Source organism: Scyliorhinus canicula, chromosome 4 (assembly GCF_902713615.1).
Source record: "Scyliorhinus canicula chromosome 4, sScyCan1.1, whole genome shotgun sequence".
Lineage (NCBI taxonomy): Eukaryota > Metazoa > Chordata > Chondrichthyes > Carcharhiniformes > Scyliorhinidae > Scyliorhinus > Scyliorhinus canicula.
Window position 1 is genome coordinate 133,924,039 of NC_052149.1, and position 17,269 is coordinate 133,941,307.

At 50.2% G+C, this 17,269-nt stretch overlaps 1 protein-coding gene across 2 annotated transcripts in view; it reads right to left on the reverse strand.

Annotated features, from left to right (window-relative positions):
• LOC119965021 (Kv channel-interacting protein 1-like) overlaps positions 1 to 17,269 on the reverse strand; it is a 604,872-nt gene that overhangs the window by 100,127 nt on the left and 487,476 nt on the right. For both annotated transcript variants that reach the window (XM_038795225.1, XM_038795226.1), the window contains exons 2-3: positions 13,079 to 13,203; positions 6,390 to 6,459 (exon numbers count right to left, since the gene is read on the reverse strand). In XM_038795225.1, coding sequence (XP_038651153.1) covers positions 6,390 to 6,459; positions 13,079 to 13,203 — 195 coding nt within the window. The remainder of the gene's footprint in view (positions 1 to 6,389; positions 6,460 to 13,078; positions 13,204 to 17,269) is intronic.

A 17,269-nucleotide genomic window follows, 5' to 3' on the forward strand; every position in this document is an offset into this window, starting at 1 on the left:
GTACTGGGGGCAATGAACTGTTGGCAGTACTGGGGGAGGGTTGCTGAAGGGGGGGGGGGGGGGTGCTGAAAGAGGTAGGGGTTGAAAGCAGGGGAGACCTGAAAAGGAGAGCTGGGAGGGGGGGGTGGGGGGGTTGACCCATTATTCCCGTGGTGGGGGTAGAGGATGCCCTTCTTGAAAATGTTGGGGGTCCCTAGACACTGGGATAGGGGCGCATGTTCAAAGTAGCAGGCCGACCCCAGTAACTGCTGGGAAACTGGCACGTTAGATGCTATGCATAATTTTGCATAGTCAAGCCATGAAAATCCCACCACAGCGAGGCCTCCGAGCACCAGTGGGATACAGTCCCGATTCTCTACTGGCAGGAGACTCTGGAACAGAGAATTCCACCCTTGTGACTGGGAGATTTCGCCCATAATAATTTCATCAATTGGAATGTGTGCTTGGGCGTCTCCTTGAATTTGGTGCTCTTTGCAACTTGTTACACTGGATCCGATCTCAGGTAGCCTTGTTGGTCCAAGCTGAACTAACTGATATCAGGCAGTGTGCAGTTTGTGATAATATGCATAAAGCAATTCTGTATATAATATTGCCTGGGATTCTCCCCTACCGGGCCGGGGGGGGGGGGGGGGGGGGGGGGGGGGGGGGGGTGGCGTGTTGGAGTGTCGTGAACCACTCCGGCGTCGGGCCGCCCCAAAGGTGCGGAAGTCTCCGCACCTTTAGGGGCAAAGCCCTCACATTGAGGGGCTAGGCCCGCGCCGGAGTTGTCCTCGCTCCGCCGGCTGGCGTGAACAGCCTTTGGTGCCACGCCAGCCAGGGCGGAAAGGACTTCGCCGGCCGGCGTAAGTCCGCGCATGCGCCGGAGCATGCGCAGGGGAGGGGGTCTCTTCCGCCTCCGCCATGGTGAAGGCCAAGGCAAAGGGCAGCACGGTAGCATGGTGGTTAGCATAAATGCTTCACAGCTCCAGGGTCCCAGGTTCGATTCCCGGCTGGGTCACTGTCTGTGCGGAGTCTGCACGTCCTCCCCGTGTGTTCGTGGGTTTCCTCCGGGTGCTCCGGTTTCCTCCCACAGTCCGAAGATGTGCGGGTTAGGTGGATTGGCCATGATAAATTGCCCGTAGTGTCCTAAAAAGTAAGGTTAAGGGGGGTTGTTGGGTTACGGGTACAGGGTGGATACGTGGGTTTGAGTAGGGTGATCATTGCTCGGCACAACATCGAGGGCCGAAGGGCCTGTTCTGTGCTGTACTGTTCTATGTTCTATGTTCTATGTTAAGTCTGGTCTCCAATTTAAATCAAAGGCACCAAAACCCCCCCATGCATACAGGGGTGGGATTGTCCGTCGCCCGATGCCGATATCATAATCGGTGATTGGGCAGACAATCCCTTCCCATGCCCAAATCGGGGCGGCACTGGTTTGACGGAAGGTAGGTAGAAAACAACGAACAAGGTTTATTCGCAATGCAATCAAACACTTCTCCCCCGAAGGGTCTCCCTACCTGACCTGCACCCCTCGGTCAATGTCTTTATAATAGTGAGGACTCCCGCTATTACCGGGGACGGTCATATTCTGTGGAGTTCACCGGGAAATCGGATTGTTTTTATTCTTGGACCTCACCCCCAAAATCCGGGGTGAAATCCATATCAGTGGGCTGACACCAAGGTTCATTCTGCTTCTTAGGATAGCGTTCAGGCATCTTCCGCGTGGTCCCTGGAGGCGTGGTCCCTGGTATACCTGACCAGGGAGCGGCCATTCCGCAAGGAGCACCTCGGCAGCGCTGGCAGGTCTGGCTCGGTCGTGGGACCTCACACAATGGGCATGTGGCTGGGCAAAATATACATGTCCTATTCTGAATCAGAGCTAGGGGAGACTTTGTTCGGCATCTCGGCGCCTTCAACCTTGGTGTTTTGACTGCCGACGACTGGCACCACCAGGGGAGTGGAGGAAGCGCCAACAATGGTGGAACAAAGGCGGTGGAAGCTTCTGGACCAGGGCTCTGTGACTGGGTCTGGCATGTCGCAATTTGGCAGCGGAGATGGTCCATGTGCCGATTGGACTCACAGCCTTTGCCCGTACCTTTCCAAAACTGGCCCAGTCTGCGGCAACACGATGCCAGGGATCCATGTGGCCCCTTCGCTGAAATTCCAGACATGCACCAGATTACCAGGGGCCCAGTTGAACAATGGCACATGCCTGTCTGCACCCTCCTCAATTCTGTCCTGCACGCAGTAGATCTTTCCGTCAATGGGCGGGAATTTGTGATCGGCAATCAGGCGGAGAATCCCTGTTTATGACTGAATCGGGGGTGGCGCTCGTTTTCAGATGGCCCGCTCCCTCCACAACAGCGTCATCGAGGAGTACGCTGCAAGCTGTTGGGATGGCCTCAGGATGTTACTTGAAGGCTCTCTCCCAATGCTGTGCTCCCGAAGGACCGAGTTCCCAACGGTGCGGGACACGTGTGCTCTTTCGTGAACCCGGCATGGCGACTGTGGACTGTGTCAGGCGCCACCACAGTTATGTAGATCTGCTTCTCCAGCCTTAGTTTAAATATCTGAACTGCCCGTTCTGCTAGTCCATTTGATGCCGGGTGGGATGGGGTGGTCCATCTGGAACTATTACTCATGCTCCCCACCAGATAACACCGTTTTTGATACGTAATTCCTGTACTTTGGAAGTGTACACCTTCAAATTGCCTTCAAAGCATGGTGCTGGACTCCATACAGCATGATGTATTTGATACAGGACAACTGTGGGTCTGTCTGAGTCCAGCCTCGGATGTGAGATTAGTGACTGGCAGGTAACCTATAAAATGGAGAACTGCGATGATCTCATTTCCGTGCTGGTGGCCTGTTGGGGAAGTGAAGGCAGCTCAGTGCATCAGCATGGGGAATTCTGGTCCCAAAATGGTGATCCAGTGGCTTGCTGGCTACAGGGACCTGCAGGATGGCCTGTACCTTCTCCACCACGGGATGCAGCCCATGGCGGTCCACTTGCTAGCCTAGGTATGTGACCTCAGCCGCATTGAAAACACACTTCTCCCCCCGGAAGCGAATATCAGCCTCCTGAAAGCAACGGAGGACTTCGGCCAGATTAACCAAATGTTCCCCATCAGATGAGCCCTTAATCAAAACATCATCCAGGTGTACTGCCAAGGGTGGGAGCCTTGGGGTGGGGCAGGATGTTTTCCAACACTCTCTGGAGGTTGGCGCACACTGAGAAATCCCCAAGTGGATGTCGGATATATTCACACAATGTACGATGCGTGCTTATGGTCACAAACCTCCGGGATTCTAGGGCCAAAATCAGCTGACAGTACACATGGCTCATGTCAAGTTTGGTAAAGTATCTGCCTCCATTGAGCTTAGCATATAAATCTTCAATTCGAGGGAAGGCCTGGCGGTCCAGTCGAGAGACGTAGTTTCCCATTATTTTATCATCGTCATATAGGCGTATGGAACCATCAGGCTTCATGACTGGTGTGACCGGCACCGCCTAATCGGCAAATTGGATGGGCCATATGATTTCCAGGCCCTCAAGACGGTACAACTTGGCGTCCACTTTAGGCTGCACTGCAGGAGGGGCTGGTTTAGCTCACAAGGCTAAATCGCTGGCTTATAAAGCAGACCAAGCAGGCCAGCAGCATGGTTCGATTCCCGTACCAGCCTCCCCGGACAGGCGCCGGAATGTGGCGACTAGGGGCTTTTCACAGTAACTTCATTGAAGCCTACTCGTGACAATAAGCGATTTCATTTCATTTCAGGAGGGACCGGTCAAGCAACAAAGTAGCGTGACTGTGCCATGGGGTTGTGCTGATGTGGGCCACATCCTCCTTTGGGACCATATGGGTTCATTTGGCAAACCCGCTGCCAATCCAAACGTAGGTGGCACAACCAGTCCCGACCCAGCAAACCTGGCCCGCTGCCATTCACCATCACCAGAGGCCAGTTAGCTGACAGCTGCCCCTATTCAAGCAGGACCGTTGGGGTGCCCGCGATCACCAGGTGCTCCCCCGTGTAAGTGGCACGGTGGGCGTTGGTGGCTCAAAGACTCAATGTTTGGAGGACAGAGCTAATTTGATTGAAAGTGCGCCGGCTGATCACAGATACCACCACTCCGGTATTGAGCTCCAACCGAATTGAATGGTCATATACGTGCAGGGAAACCTCAATCACGGTGACCTGCAGTGATGTTTTAAGGGCAGCACGGTAGCATTGTGGATAGCACAATTGCTTCACAGCTCCAGGGTCCCAGGTTCGATTCCCGGCTTGGGTCACTGTCTGTGCGGAGTCTGCACATCCTCCCCCTGTGTGCGTGGGTTTCCTCCGGGTGCTCCGGTTTCCTCCCACAGTCCAAAGATGTGCAGGTTGGGTGGATTAGCCATGATAAATTGCCCATAGTGTCCAAAATTCTATGATCAATGTTTAACCTAGGACAAAAGTTCAGCACAACATCGTGGGCCGAAGGGCCTGTCCTGTGCTGTATTTCTCTATGATCCTATGATTCTATGATGCCACGCAGTGTAGCTGTTGGTAGGAGCTGTCATCGTCCTCCACGTAGTGAGTCTGGTCCCTCGCGGTGTCGTCGGCCCTCATGTTCTCTGTGTCCAGCGGCTGCTGGTCAGTACCCGTACTCTGGGTCGTCTTGGTTGGGGGAAATGTTTGGCAGCGCTTCGAGCCCCGGGGGTGGTGACAGTGTCTCTGCGGTAGTCGTTCCACTGTCTGAGGTTTGGGTTTGAGCGAAGTACGTTTTGGCGGCCCAAGCTCAGCACCGCCATTCCCTGGAGTTACAGCACCCCTTGTTCTGTGCTCTCACAGGAGATAGATATCTTTACCGCATGCTGTAGATCCAGTTTAGTTTCAGCCAAACTTTTTTTCTGTGTAGCTGTGTCGCGGATTCCACATACTGAACAGTCGTGTAGTTATTGAGTGTTGCGCTGAACTCAAGTTTCAGCCAATTTTCTTAATCAGGCCAGGAAGTCACTAGTAGATTCGGCCTGAGTGGCCATGTAGTACCGGAACCACCAGATGATCAGTGGTGGCTTGGGGTCAAAATGCTCCCTAACCAGGGCGACTAAAGCGGCGAACGATCACGAATCCGACATATCAGGGTGGGTTAGGCTTCTGATGTGGCTATAGGTAGGCACCCCACAAGCTGTTGATAGTATCACGGTCTGTCTTTCAACCCCGATAATCCTGCTGGTGCGAAAAAATATTCCATACGTTCAACATATTGTGCCCAGTCATTGGTACCTGCATTAAACAATTCCAGCTTCTCAATGTGCAGCATTTCAACTGGTGGATTGGAGGCCTCCTGAGGCTTAGACGAAGTGGGTCTTGTGCGTAGAATTTGGCACCGATGGTAGCTCCACTTTATCCTCATCGTCAGTGTTGAATCCGCCAAAGCAGCAGGCAGGAAACAGCAGGCAGGAAACAGCAGGCAGGAAACAGCAGGCATGAAACAGCAGGCAGGAAACAGCAGGCATGAAACAGCAGGCAGGAAACAGGAGGCATGAAACAGCAGGCAGGAAACAGGAGGCAGGAAACAGGAGGCAGGAAACAGCAGGCAGGACACAGCAGGCAGGACACAGCAGGCAGGACACAGCAGGCAGGAAACAGCAGGCAGGAAACAGCAGGCAGGAAACAGCAGGCAGGAAACAGCAGGCAGGACACAGCAGGCAGGAAACAGCAGGCAGGAAACAGTAGGCATGAAACAGCAGGCAGGAAACAGGAGGCAGGAAACAGCAGGCAGGAAACAGCAGGCAGGACACAGCAGGCAGGACACAGCAGGCAGGAAACAGCAGGCAGGAAACAGCAGGCAGGAAACAGCAGGCAGGAAACAGCAGGCAGGAAACGATGAACAACATTTAGTAATACAATCAAATTCAAACTTTTCTCTCCCCGAAGGGTCTCCCGCTTCAACCTCTACCCAGCTCAGGGTTCTGATATTAGTGACAGCTCCGCTTGTTAAGGGGATGTTCATATTCCATGGGGGTCACAGGGAACCAGGCTGACCTTATTCCTTGAACTCCGTGGGCGTTATAACAGAAAAGCACTTTGAGAAATAGTATCAGAGTAATTTGAGAGATGACAGTTGGCAGATGCAGAATCATGCTTGGGAAAGACGGTTGAGTTAGGAGCAGTGGTTCCCAAAGCATCCCTTAACTGGGGGATGCTTCACCTCGTGTTTGGGTCTGTTCAGACCCATTGAAAGGAGGTTGGGTGCTCTGATTAGCCAATAACTCCATTTTCACTGCATCAAGGATGGCAGAAGATAGACATTGGTGTTTTTCATTAAACAATTCATAGATTAAGGAGGACGTTATGAAACAAAGGGAAGAGATTCAAAGTTATTTCAGGTATTCAAATGATTTTATGGAATGTCAGTCACTCACCACCCTGTGGAAAGAACTGAGAGTAAATCTGCTTGAAAGTCTCCTCATTGACAACACCACTGGGGCACTCCTGGAAGAAAAAGCATAGAGAAATGACGAGGAGAAGACAAGGTAGAAGGATTAATGTCAAATGTTTTGAGTGAAAATCACATTGAAATAATTGAATATAAACTCAAAAACATAAACCAGCACTGAATGCAAACTCAAACACACAGAACCAACAATGAATTTAATCTAAAAAACAGAACCTAATGCTGTGTACATTTATTCAGATAACACACATCATTAGACTGAGGGGATTTTGTTTGGAAATACTGAAAGTTTGTTTATGAAGGGAAAATCATGCTTAACAAATCTGTTGGAATTCTTTCACGTTGTAACCATTACAGTTGACAAGGGGGAGCCAGTCGATGTGGTATATTTGGACTTTCAGAAGGCGTTTGACAAAGTCCCGCATGAGAGATTATTGTGCAAAATTAAAGCGCATGGGATTGGGGGAAATGTGTTGATGTGGATAAAAAACTGGTTGGCAGAGAGGAAACAAAGACTAGGGATTAATGGGTCTTTTTCAAATTGACAGGCAGTAACTAGTGGAGTACCACAGGGATCGGAGCTGGGACCCCAGCTATTCACAATATATATTAATGATTTGGATGAGGGAACAAAATTTGCAGATGATACCAAGTTAGGTGGGAGGGTGAATTGTGACGAGGATGCAGGGATCCTACAGCAAGATCTGGACAGGTTAGGCGAGTGGGCAAATCAATGGCAGATGCTGTATAATTTGGATAAGTGTGAGGTTATTCACTTTGGAAGCAAAAACAGGAAGGTAGATTACTACCTGAATGGTTGTAAATTGGGAGAGGGGAGTGTGAAGTGGGACCTGGGTGTCCTTGTGCACCATTCTCTGAAGGTAAGCATGCAGGTGCAGCAGGCGATAAAGAAGACTAATGGCATATTGGCCTTCATTACGAAGGATTTTGAAGCAGGGATGTGTTGCTGCAATTATATAGGACCTTTGTGAGACAGGGTAGATGCAGGGAAGATGCTACCAACGATGGGTGTGTCCAGAACCAGGGGTCACAGTCTGAGGATTCAGGGGAAACCATTTTGGACAGAGATAAGGAGACATTCCTTCACACAAAGAGTGGTGAGCCTGTGGAATTCATTACCACAGGAAGTAGTTGATGCTAAACGGGGCAGCATGGTAGCATTGTGGATAGCGCAATTGTTTCACAGCTCCAGGGTCCCAGGTTCGATTCCGGCTTGGGTCACTGTCTGTGCGGAGTCTGCACATCCTCCCCGTGTGTGCGTGGGTTTCCTCCGGGTGCTCCGGTTTCCTCCCACAATCCAAAGATGTGCAGGTTAGGTGGATTGGCCATGATAAATTGCCCTTAGTGGCCAAAATTGCCCTTAGTATTGGGTGGGTTACTGGGTTATGGGGTTTGGGTGGAGGTGTTGACCTTGGGTAGGGTGCTCTTTCCAAGAGCCGGTGCAGACTTGATGGGCCGAATGGCTTCCTTCTGCACTGTAAATTCTATGAAAACATTGAATATATTCAAGAGACAGCTAGATATGGCGCTTGGGGAGAATGGGATCAAAGGCTATGGGGAGAAAGCAGGATTAGGCTATTGAAATGGATGATCAGCCTTGATCATGATGAATGGGCTCGAAAGGCCAAAAGGCCTCCTCCTGCTCCTATCTTCTATGTATCTATGTATCTACCCATATGGGCAACATAGAACTATGGGATGCAGTTCATAATTTAAGGATCCCCCACTTAAGACAGTGGATGCGATTCTCCGGAAAGGTTTCTAAATGTTGTAGCAAGCAGGAATTGCCACAACCTTCCCAGGCACTTGGCCCAGTGAGGCCAGTAACACTATTCAATGTTAATTTTTCCACTGAAGGGGTGTCACAGGCTTCTCACCGCAGATGAAGGCTCGCCAGCTCATTTTCTGGCAGCCAGATTGCCAGCCCCCCGCCCGCTAACAAGGCCAAGCAGCACATGCTCAGCCAATCCCAGGCAGCTTGCAACAATGGCGCCGAGGAGACCAGCCCCAAGATTCGGGGACGTGACCTGGGAGGCAGCTGGATGCCGTGGAGGCCAGGAGGGTGGTCTTGTTCCCCCGTGGCTCCAGGAGGGTCAGCCACAGGGCAGCAGCTGTGAGCACCGTGAGTGTGACCAGGAGGACTGGCCTCCAATGCGGGAAAAAAATCAATAACCTATACCACCAGCATGAATGAGGAGACACCAACCGCTACCCCCCCCCCCCCCCCCCCCCCACCACCACCCCCCGCCCTATCTGCCCCCACGGGAGCATCCACCGCCCAACTCTCCACGTGACCCCCAATCCTCCCTCCATTGCCCTCCCCCTTCAAACTCCCAACCCACCCTTCACACCATCCCTCCCACCACTGTGAACCGCACGTGTGGCTAACGATGCTCCCTCTGTGTCGCCTCAGAAAACGCTCTCCCGGTGCAGCCAGGACATTCAGAGGGAAATGTCAGCGTCACTCCAGCAGATCTATGGGCGCTTGGAGGAGTCCCAGAGGCTACAGGCGCTTAAGCTGTCGCCGACAATGCGTGGCACCGAGGCCAACACTGATAAGGTGGTGACCGCAGTGAAGAGCCTGGTGCATGACGTTGGGACCTTTAGTAAAGGTGTCCAAGGCATCGCGCAGTCGGTGACAGCCATGGCTGAGGGTCTCAGCAGAATGTCCGACTCACTGGGGGAGGTGGCGCAGTACCAGGCTGACCTTGATGTGGTTTTGTGGGACATGTCGTTAGCACAAGTGGATAGCACTGTGGTTTCACAGCGCCAGGGTCCCAGGTTCAATTCCCCGTTGGGTCACTGTCTGTGCGGAGTCTGCACGTTCCCCCCGTGCCTATGTGGGTTTCCTCCGGGTGCTCTGGTTTCCTCCCACAGTCTAAAGAAGTGCAGGTTAGGTGCATTGTCCATGATAAATTGCCCTTAGTGTCTAAAAAGGTTCGGAGAGGTTATTAGGTTATGGGGACAGGGTGGAAGTGAGGACTTAAATGGGTCGGTGCAGACTCGATGGGATGAATGGCCTCTGTCTGCACTGCATGTTCTATGTCCCGCTCTCAGATGGGAATGGCCAAGGTGCTGCGGAGCTTGTCCCAATCACTAAGGAGCATCGCCTCGGCTGTCAACACAATAGTGCGGACCATGGGAAGCTGCCAGGGCTGGCGGAGCCAGATGATGCGGGGCATCCGGGGCTCGAACCAGCTGCCCCTCTGTCCCAAGGTGAACCCCTGGGCCCTATGGGCACCGAGCGGGAGGAGTGGGCACTGGGTGCCGACCCAGACCTGTCCCATGGAGTGGGGATGGTGGCCACCCCTGGCCACCCCAGCACCCTCCACCGAACACTGTGGTGCCAAGTCCAGCGCCCCCAGCTCTTTGGCTACTCACCTCCGTGGTTCCCTACAGAAGCCCTTCCGCCAGGCTCACGTTTTCCAAAAGGAGCACAATCGGTGTCACCATTTACTGGGGAGACCGTTGAATGACGGGAGGCTGTTGGATATGGGGTGGCTCTCGTTAATTGTCAGTGGTGATAATTGGTTTCTTGCCACGCTCTGGTGAGATCCCGATTTTGTCTATGGGAGCATCGCTAACTGTTTGGTGCCTAACGTGGTTCCCGTTTTCAGCCTCTCCCGCTATTCATCGGCCTCATTTCGCTTGAGTGAGAGCGTAACGAGGCTGGAGTAACGTGCCCAGTGTCAAGGAAGAATTTGTACTCTCGGAGTATTATTAGTCTGTGAAATTATCTTCCATAGAAAGCACTGGAGCCTAAGGTAGACATTTTTCTGATTGACAAGGGAGTCAAGGGTTCGGAAGTCGGCAGGAAGTGGAGTTAAGGACAGAATTAGACCAGGCCCAATCTTATAGAATTTTGTGTTTGCGTTACCTGGACAGAATGGAAAGGAATGAACATTGGCCAGGATAATGGATGCTGATTTTCTCTGACAGGTAACTACCCTGACCAAAGTCGATTGCACTAAGACACATGCCATGCTAAATTGCCCGTAGTGTAAGGTTAATGGGGGGATTGTTAGGTTACGGGTATACGGGTTACGTGGGTTTGAGTAGGGTGATCATTGCTCGGCACAACATCGAGGGCCGAAGGGCCTGTTCTGTGCTGTACTGTTCTATGTTCTATGTTCTAAGAGTACGGAGTTGGGTCAGTGAACCGGGAGCGGAGTGGTGAGGCTGGAAGAGAGTTCCTGTGCTAGGACGGCCCTTCGAGCGCTGGTCGCAACCGCATCCCATCCCCCCTGACCAGATACACAAATAGCCCAGTGGTAGTAGCCATGCTTGAGCATGGTACCAAATATGGCAGCACTTCAGTTGAAATGAAATGTCCACCATGGCCCTATCTGCAACAACCACAGATTCACCCCCGCAACAATGGACACCTCCTTCAAAAGTTGGAGACAGGATGATGTGACCGTTCAACTAAGGGAGCAGCTGTTCCCTATCCATCCTGTCCATGCCCCTCATAGTCTTGTAGAACTCGATCAGGTTACCCCTCAGTCTTCTCTGATCCAGCGAAAACAACCTGAGCCTATCCAACCTCTCTTCCATTCCAGGAAACATCCTGGTGAATTGCCTCTGTACCTCCTCCAGTACAATCACATCCTTCCTATAATTTGACGACCAGAATTGCAGACAGTACTCCAGCTGTAACCTCACCAGAGTTCTATACAACTCCAACATGACCTCCCTGCTTTTGTAATCAATCCCTTGGTCCGCTTTTGCTGAATTTTAATCTGTTCCCAATCCTCAGGTCTGTTGCTGTTTTTGCTAATTTGCATGCTTCTTCTTTGAATCTAATGCTATCTCTAATTTCCCTTGTAGGCCATGGTTTGGCCACAGTTCCCTTGCTACTCTTGCGTCAAATAAGAATAAATAACTTTTGGAGTTCACCTATTTGTTCCTAGAATGCCTGCCATTGCCTGTCCACTGTCCTTCCTTTCAGTAATGTTTCCCAGTCTGTCATAGCTAACTCATGTCTCATACCATCATTGTTACCGTTATTGAGGTTCAGGACTCTGGTCTCAGAATCAACTGCCTCACTATCTGAGACTAAAGGATGAGGAAGAATTTCGTCAGCCAGAGTGTGGTGAATCTGTGGAACTCTTTGCCGTAGTGTCTTTGCTGAGTGTCTTTAAGACAGAGATAGATAGGTTCTTGATTAATAAGGGGATCAGGAGTTATGGGAAGAAGGCAGGAGAATGGGGATGAGAAAATATCAGCCATGATTGAATGGCGGAGCGGACTCGATGGGCCAAGTGGCCTAATTCTGCTCCTATGTATAATGGTCTTACTATTCACATTACTAAAAAATTCCATCACATCATGGTCACTCATCCCCAAGGGTTCTCTCACAACCTGATTGCCAACTTTCTCATTACACAATACCCAGTCCAAGATGGCCTGTTCCCTTGTTGGTTCCTCAATGTATTGGTCCAGAAAACCATCCTGTATGCACTCCAGAAATTCCTCCTCTATTGTATTGTGACTAATTTGACTCACCCAGTCCATATGCAGATTTAAGCTGCTCATTAAAGTTAATTTATTAAATGCATCTCTGATTTCCTGCCTAGCTCTATTCTCAACATTTCCATTACAGTTTGGTCGTTTGTATACAGCCCCCATGAATGTTTGTATATTTTGTGTTTGAATATTTTTGAATCTTTGAATATTTGTAAGGCAGCTGTGGGTAGATTTTTGGTAAGTAAGCGGGTAATAGGTTATCAGAGGTAGGGGGGTGTAGATTTGGGTTTCTATCAGATCATCCATGAGTTTATCAAATGGCAGAGTGGGCTGAATGGCCTACTCCATCTCTTTGCTCATATGTTTGCATGGTCAAATCATTGCCATTGGGAATGAACTAGGGAATGACTGTCATCCGAGCTTCGTTTATTTTGTGTGCGAATATATGTAGCTTCTAGCATGGGTGAGCCACACTGTGAACCCAACTGATAATCTTCAATTAATTGTTAATGTAACTCTAAGCACAACTAAGATTATTTAGCAGGTGCTATTCAATAACAGAATCACACCTAATGTCTGACACTATTTTCTGAGTTTGTAGTTCTGGTCAGTACTTTACTCACAGCTTTTCAATTTTCCTTATCCTGGTCTATTCTGACATTGAACATGACTAACTGGTGGTCAACTATTTGCGAACTGGTCCCCACTTCAATTCCCATCACCAATTTAAGGACTGCAGCACCCTGTGTTGGAGTAGAAAATGATCTTGGTCACAGTTCTGAATACATTTGTAAAGGTGGCCCCACTCTGCACATGATTGAAATTTATTCCAGTCTAATTTTGTATGGTTCAAGCCCTGCTGACTATTTGTTCTTGTGAATATATCTGAACAGTATACAGACTGCCTCCTCAATCTGGCGTTCACAATTTATTGGCCAGTAATAAACTTTTAATATTACATCACACTCCTTCCTAACTCAAAACCATATCCACAACTCTCCAGTACTCGCCATAACCTCTGATCCTATACCCTAATCTGCTTCAGTGCAGCAATGCCAAACATTGTGACCTGTAACAAGAGTCCGTTGTGGCTTTTCTTATCTGAGTCCAAACAAAATAATAAAGGTTCAGTGAGAGCTCTGTGAATGAGATCGAAAGACAGAATCTTACATTCTTAAAGCCCCTGTACAGCACCTGGAGCTCCCTCTTGGTGAAGTTGGTTTGGGCCTGAAGTTGCCGTAACCCCTCAGGCCGGTGGCAGACGGTGGCCATTTCCAACTCATCTTCAGCCTTGTCTGAAAAAACAAGCAGACAAAAACTGTCAGGTAAATTATAAGAGAGAAATCCAGCAAGAACAATTGTTGAATGTGGTGAAAAAACATCTTGTACAATCTACTTCATCGCGTCATCCTTGCGCTGAGGACAGTCATATTGAGTTCAAAATGTTAACTCTCTTTCTCTCTTTTTTAATGCGACCAGACCCGCTTTAGATTTTTCAGTACTTTGCGTTTTAATTCAGATTTCCAGCAGCAGCAGGATTTTGCTTTTATTATGCCGGGTTCCTGAATCAAGTCAATGTGTGTGTGCGGGGAGTTCTGTGTTCAGAATCAAGGGGGTGACCCAGAACGGCTTTCACACGAGATTTCGCCGCTCGATTGTTCACACTCTTCGCCAATGAAGTAATGGAGTTCCCGTCATGACCTCAAGCGGGCCTCACCACTGTATCATCCCTCCTCCCGGCCAGCAAGAAATGAAATGAAATGACCACATTTATAGGGTTTACAACATGTTATATAAAACAGCAAAATGCCAAATGCACTCCACCTGGGGCGCACAGGTACATATAGCCCCCGGGGAGAGGGAGGGGCGGCCATGACCGGATAGTCCTGGTAGTGCCCAGGCACCGCCCTCCGCCACTGCTCTTCTCAAGAACAAGGCTGCTGGTCGGGTGGACCCTAATTGAACCCACCTCTCTCCACCCCCACCGGCGTGACATCATGGGACTCTCCTCCAGCATTTCTTTAAACTAAGTTTCAAAACATTATGGTGGGAGAAGCTGACAGTGGAGCTGGCGGGCAATGCAATGCTTTAATAAATGAGAACATTCCACCCAATATCTCCTCTGTGTCCTGCAAATACTCTGCTGAGGGCCATTTTTAATCTGGTTTGGATTTTGACATTACCTGTTTACATTTATTACCTTGTAACTCTCACTTTGTGAGAGATCATCAACCCGTTAAACAGTGTCTCTCACTCTGTGCTGTTTTACTAATCTAATTTCTTCACCCTGATGTATATACGTGTGATTGAACTTCATCACCGACATCATTGTACTCAACACTTCTCTCAAAACAGCATGCTCTGACTATTTCTGCTTCACTTCATATAAATACATTGGAAACTTTCCTCCCAGGGCCAATCCTTTAGGCATGGCAATAGGTGTAATATTTCCACAGGTATATATTTGCAAATGTGTTCAGTTGAGTATATTTATTACTGATAAGCACCTTAAATATCCATGCTCTCCTCATACTAACACAGACTAAAGAGACTCTTCCTGATCCAGCTAATAGCTTAGATCATTTGACTTGTCCACGATTCCTCAGAATGGTGTACTTCCCGTCAGAAACACTGGCCCCTATTCAGCTGACTTGGGTTAATGTCAGCTGAATGGCGGGCACTGCAGGGTATTTCTCAAAGCCTGCAGCGCCATTAAACATCACACTATTCAACGGCACTTTGCTGTTATCCTTTGACCTTGGAGAGATTCCCGACATAGAGGCTGCACTTAGAGGAATTTGGACATCAACTGCAGAGTCAGGGTACCACCCAGCCCACTGCCCGACTGCAGAACCCAAACGGGAGAGACGCAGGAACACAAGGTAGGGCAGAAATGAATGGCAGGTTTATTGTGATGTATTAAAAACTACGAAAGACTATGGGCGGGATTCTCCGAGCCCAGCGCTGGGCCGGAGAATCGCCGCAACCACACCACGCCGCCCCGACGCCGGCACAAAATTCTCCGAGGAGCGGAGAATGGGCGCCATTTGTGGCGGCGTGTTTGGCGCTGCACCGGTCGCGGCAGGCCCTTGATGGGCCGAGCAGCCACGCGGAAAAGGAAGAGTCCCGCTGGCGCCGTCCACACCTGCGCGCAGGGTGGGGGTGGCCTGTGGGGGGTGGGGGGAAGGGGCACGCGTTCACCGGGGGGAGGCTCCGATGGAGTCTGGCCCGCGATCGGGGTCCGCCAATCAGCAGGCCAGCCTGTCCAGCCCCGGCCCTATTTTGTTACGCGGTCGGCCTCGGAACCCCTGTGCCATGTTGCGTCGGGGCCGGCGCGTTGAGGAACTCCCCCGCACATGAGCGTGTTGTCGCGGCGCCACTGTGCATGTGCAGGTTGGCGTGGCACCCAGTTGGCGCCGGGAAGGGAGGCTGGAGCAGCATGCACTGCTCCAGCGCCGTGTTGGCACCCCCGTGGGGGCCAGAATCGACAGTGCCCAAGCCCGTTTCATGCCGTCGTGAAACGCGACGGTGTTCACAACGGCGCAGACACTGTCTCCATTTCGGAGAATTACACCCAATAACTCCTGTCCCCGAAGAGCCAGCCTCCCTGACCTGCACCCAGGCTAGGGTTGTTATACTGTGTGGTCTATCTGCTCCCAATTACTGGGAGAGTTCAGGCTCTGCAGATGTCCCATCAGCATCTCTGCTGGTTCCACACCCAAAGAACAAAGAACAAAGAAAGGTACAGCACAGGAACAGACCCTTCGGCCCGACAAGCCTATGCCGACCATGCTGCCCGTCAAAACTAAAATCTGGGTCCATATCCCTCTATTCCCATCCTATTCATGTATTTGTCAAGATCACCCTTAAATGTCACTATCGTTCCTGCTTCCACCACCTCCTCCGGCTGCGAGTTCCAGGTACCCACTACCCTCTGTGTAAAAAACGTGCTTCGTACATAGAAAATAGAACAGTACAGCATAGAACAGGCCCTTCAGCCCTCGATGTTGTGCCGAGCAATGATCACCCTACTCAAACCTACGTATCCACCCTATACCCGTAACCCAACAACCCCCCCCCCCCCCAACCTTACATCTCCTCTAAACCTTGCCCCTCGCACCTTAAACCAATGCCCCCTAGTAATTGACCCCTCTACCCTGGGAAAAAGCCATGGACTATCCACTCTGTCAATGCCCCTCATACTTTTGTAGGCCAATGAAGGCAAGCATGATGTAAGGCCGGCCTGTAGTTCCCTGGATTATCCTTGCTACCCTTCTTAAACAAAGGAACAACATTGGCTATTCTCCAGTCCTCCGAGACATCACCTGAAGACAGTAAGGATCCAAACATTTCTGTCAAGGCCTCAGCAATTTCCTCTCTCACCTCCTTCAGTATTCTGGGGTAGATCCCATCCGGCCTTATCCACCTTATTATTTTTTAAGATGCCCAACACCTCGTCATTGTGGATCTCAATGTAACCCAGGCTATCTACACACCCTTCTCCAGACTCAACATCCACCAATTCCTTCTCTTTGGTGAATACTGATGCAAAGTATTCATTTAGTACCTCGCCCATTTCCTCTGGCTCCACACATAGATTCCCTTGCCTATCCTTCAGTGGGCCAATCCTTTCCCTGGCTACCCTCTTGCTTTTTATGTACGTGAGAAAGCCTTGGGATTTTCCTTAACCCTATTTGCCAATTACTTCTCGTGACCCCTTCTAGCCCTCCTTGCTTAAGTTCCTTCCTACGTTCCTTATATTCCACACAGGCTTTGTCTGTTTCCAGCCATCTAGCCTTGGCAACTGCCTCCTTTTTCTTTTTGATGAGGCCTATAATATATCTCGTTATCCAAGGTTCCCAAAATTTGCCGTATTTATCCTTCTTCTGCACAGGAACATGCCGGTCCTGAATTCCTTTCAACTGACATTTGAAAGCCTCCCACATGTCAGGTGTTGATTTACCCTCAAACATCCGCCCCCAATCTAGGTTCTTCAGTTCCCACCTAATATTGTTATAATTAGCCTTCCCCCAATTTAGCACATTCACCCGAGGACCACTCTTATCCTTGTCCACCAGCACTTTAAAACTTACTGAATTGTGGTCACTGTTCCCAAAATGCTCCCCTACTGAAACTTCTACCAACTGGCCGGGCTCATTCCCCAATACCAGGTCCAGTCGAGCCCTTTCCCTAGTTGGATTGTCTACATATTGCTTTAAGAAGCCCTCCTGGATGCTCCTTACAAACTCTGCCCCGTCCAGGCCCCTAGCACTAAGTGAATCCCAGTCAATATTGGGGAAGTTGAAGTCTCCCATCACAACAAGGCTGTTGTTTTTACTCTTACCAAAATCTGTCTACCAA